The 4,111-nt window shown below is 39.9% G+C and overlaps 1 protein-coding gene across 1 annotated transcript; it reads right to left on the bottom strand.

The window, feature by feature from the left end:
* Nucleotides 1-268: 268 nt before the first annotated feature.
* Nucleotides 269-1,465, bottom strand: LOC135464408 (slit homolog 1 protein-like). Its single transcript, XM_064741834.1, has one exon. The coding sequence runs from the start codon at nt 1,463-1,465 to the stop codon at nt 278-280; it is 1,188 nt and encodes a 395-aa protein (XP_064597904.1). The 3' UTR covers nt 269-277.
* Between the last annotated feature and the right edge of the window lie 2,646 nt (nt 1,466-4,111).

Below are 4,111 nucleotides of genomic sequence, written 5' to 3' on the forward strand. Positions count from 1 at the left end.
CGGGGATTCCCCACCCGTAAAACTGTCAACCAACATAAGATTTAACAAGTCTTCATCACGGCGTAATTTAATGAAATAAGTTTTCAAGAATCGTTGAACAGTATTTTAAACGCGTATGATTGACATTGTGGAAAGAAAATATGAAATTTCATAAACTGTTTCTCTGATTTTCAGTTTTTATTTCTGAATCAATTTTTTGTTTTTATTCCCACAGAAGGCATGCAAGAACGAAGAGAAGTCAAGAGAAAACTTCCCACAGCATATCTCTATTAAGTTATTATCCAATGGGCTGAACCTGGCAATACGCAACAATCAAGGAAATATAGTCATTGATAGTATGTTGTGCGTTTTGACAAAATCCAGAAATGCGAATATCCCACGATGTCACAGCATGGTGAAGCCACGCGAGATCACACGTGCACTGGATAGGGTTAGATGCAACGTTGATGTAAAGTTGTGTCAGATGGCGGATAGCTCTAGGTACAGTCGTCATTTCGCCTTGAAACAAATTAAAATGGTTCAGTTTAGGTGTCGCCTTAAATGCATCTTCCGCGATAACAGAAATCGGATTGCCGGACAAATCCAGGTTCGTTAGGTGACTCAGCCCTGAAAACGAACCTGACAAGATTACAGATATTCGATTGTTACTCAGATCCAGTTTTTGAAGACGCTCGAAATTGCTTGAAAGCCATGGAACGGACGTTAATTTATTATCTGACAAAGCCAGGCGGGTGAGGTTCGGTAGATTGATGTCTGTAGAAAGCGCGTAGACGTCATCATAGCGTAAAGACAGCCCTGTCAAGTAAGGGAAGAGTTTACCTAAATTTGGTACCACTGGCAAAGCCGTAAAGTATAAAGAGACGTAACGTAAACTAGTCATAGGTTTCGTGCATTGTGAAAACGGCGAAACGTAAATCGGGAAAGAGACGTACGTCATCATCAAGAACTCAAGGTTCGGAAAATGACAAGTGCCATTTAGGGCATGGCCGAATGATCCGTTGTAGAGATTTAACAGTTTAACGGAACCAAGATCTGCAGAGATACCAGAGTCCAGGGGTAGGTCTGTGGTTAAGGAATAAAGATTATTGAAGCCAGTAAGCGCCTTGGGTGACACTTTCAGTTGTGTGGATCGCAGATGCAGATTCACCGAGTTATTGTGCAAGCCACCAAAGGCCATGTCATCCATAACCTCTATGGGATTTTCATCCAGGTAAATGTCCACTGTCGACGCCAAGGATAGATTAACAAAGGCCAAAGCGTCCACACGTCGAATGTTATTGTTTCTTAAATCCACTTGGGTAATGTAGACAGTTGATGGAACAAATCGAGGCACCGACGTCAAGTTCATGTAAGAGCAGTTTATTGTCCCGTACTTCGTATTGTCTGCAGGAGAATAGCACCGACAAAGAGGCTCTGTCTGGCAGTTAAACCTGGTTTTGTAGCTGTCTGCTGTGCGAAGAGTCATGAGACACACTAAAATGATTGAAATCTGAAACGATACAAGTAATAAATTAAATTTGGAAACATTTGCCAGTTGCCCTATACTCACTGAAGAACACCTTGTTTTCAAAATAGAACAAAATGAAACGAGCGTCACTGGGAAGTTAACGGAAGCGTCATCTAAAATATGTGTACTATTTTGTTACCATTTTTCTTTCACCCTGGAGGGTATAGTTAAAGAGGCTATGCGCCAGATTTTTAGCCCCCCAAAAAACAACAAAAAAACAATAACATAATCGCTAATCAAATCAAATTTTCTCAATTTAACAGAAATAAATCAAATTGTTGTCTTTCAGTAAATATCTGACTCGTGTCTGTCATATTTGCAGTGTTAAAATTATTCTAAACGATGAAAAAAATATAGGAACTTTATTACAAATTTTGAATGGTAACACGTGCGCGTAAAGGGCCGATATTTTGTGAAATATAATTTTACTTTGACGACAAGGAATTAAAATTGTCCATGTTGTGAACAACGTCGGAGGGGAGGAAAGAGGTCAATATTTGGGTTAACGGAAAATAACAGCGTCATGTCCGACGATGTAAACAACAAATAAATACATAAATCAATGCACGGAGTGAAAATTTAATACAAGACATTGAATTAAAAATCCTGAAACCTGCATTAGTAAAAAATTTAGACTAAAACGGTCATAGTTTTGTGTAACTTTGGCGAAACAACTTGACAACACTTGTGAGGGAATGTTGAACTGACACAGGTTCTGACATATATATATCATCTTGGCTTGAAAATATATGTGTATGGATATGTAAAATGAAAGTTGCCATACGTGCCGTTTAGGTGTATAAGTGGTATGATATGAAGTGTCACAAGATAGATCTTACCGTTTGCCTCTCCATGGCGAAGTTGTCCAGAGTCTCACAAAAACCAGCGAAAGTGTTGTGTGACAAATATGCCGAGTGTATATAGAGAAATATATAGGTTACATAAAATATCTAGCCCGCAACGAGTAGATTTCGTCAGGTCGAATCAGATAAGCACAAGGAACACCACATGTTCACAACGCATACCTCTGTGAACTTCACTGTCCCTATGTGCAAGGTTTAGAACTGATGATTAATTGTGGAATGTAACTGTGAAATCGAGCAAAAAGCAGTTGCGAGAGTTACGGAGCGAAACAACCCCACATGTATCAGATTGATAGTAAGGAACTTTTAACACCCTTCCCACGCGCATTAAATGTTTAACAAAAGCACAAAATGTCGTCAACTGTGCGGTCTGTGTAATTAACCAGCCTGTTGTGCGATCACCAAACCAAAAGGTTTTTGGGAATCACGTCTGTTCCTGAAAAATACCTCCGTGGGGTCTCTGGGGTGAAAACAATATGACCCCAACCCCTAGGCAGGTTTGTCCGGTGAATATAATGGGCTCACATCTTCTCGATTACCCACGTGGGGTTTCCGGGGTGATAAGAATAGGACCTCAGCCCTCTAGGCAAGCTTTCAACTGCAGCAACACACTTAAGTTTGCAACAGCAGTGGGGGTCACATGGCCTCCTCTAGGGACTGTCCGCTTTTCCTTAAGGAAAAAGAAATAATAAATTTGAAAACAAAAAACAATATCTCTTATCAGGAGGCCCGCAAATTGGCCTCCCTGTCTAATACGTCACTGCAATCTTCGTTTGCCAATGTGGTCAACAGAGTAGCATCTGTTGTTACTCAAACTTCAATGACTTGGCCCATTGGAAACGACAAACCTACTTCGATACCTTTACAGCCCGCTGTTCCGCCTGCCCGGAATTCCTGTTCAACCCAGACTACTACAGTAAATAAAAAAAAAACCCAGTAAATAATACACAACAAACTGATAAAACTGAACCTGATCAAACCAAAAACAAAACTGCCAGAACTAAATCTGAAAATAAATCTCATAACCAAAATAATAAACCTAGGAGCGTCCCTCTAAGTCCACTAGGGACCCGATCCAAACTTTTAATAAGTTTCGATCGTTGGAGGACGTTGGTCCTTCAACATCAGATGCGGATGTGATGGATACATCACCCGCACCTGGGAGATCTTCCAGTCGATATCCAAGGGTCGTCCGCGGTCCAAACATAAAGATAAATCCCCCATACGCCTTCCTCTATAATGTCTTCTTTAGACAAAATTATACTGTGGAATTGTCGAGGTCTTCAGGTTAATTTTGCTGAAATAACACAACTAGTCCAATCTTTATATCTTACTGCTTTTTGTCGTCAGGAAACTCACCGGAAGACGTCTGACAAAGATAAAATAACTCTTAAAAATTATTCAATATATAGTACTTATCTAAATGAAGAAGAGCGCTCCTCGATCTTCATCATTAACAATATTATTCACTGTCCTGTTGCTCTGAGATACATTTCTTGATATACTATGTATCAAAAATGCGGGTTTTCGAGTTTTAACTGTTATGGTTGTTCTTATCTGTTTTTAAACGTGTCCAAACATTTATGTTTCATTTTTGTTCTTACCACCACATCGGAAACCTCAACCGCCTCGTGTTTTCACCTTGCTCTCGCCACGATATGGCTGAAATATTGCCGATGTGGCGTTAAACCGTAATCATTCATTCATTTCCTGGCTTCTTCCACAACCTAGAATGATATTT

The sequence above is a fragment of the Liolophura sinensis genome, chromosome 4, assembly GCF_032854445.1.
Source record: "Liolophura sinensis isolate JHLJ2023 chromosome 4, CUHK_Ljap_v2, whole genome shotgun sequence".
NCBI classification, from domain to species: domain Eukaryota; kingdom Metazoa; phylum Mollusca; class Polyplacophora; order Chitonida; family Chitonidae; genus Liolophura; species Liolophura sinensis.

Excerpts from the sequence above, each read along its gene's own strand:
- LOC135464408 (XM_064741834.1), bottom strand. The coding sequence starts at position 1,465 with ATGACTCTTCGCACAGCAGACAGCTACAAAACCAGGTTTAACTGCCAG.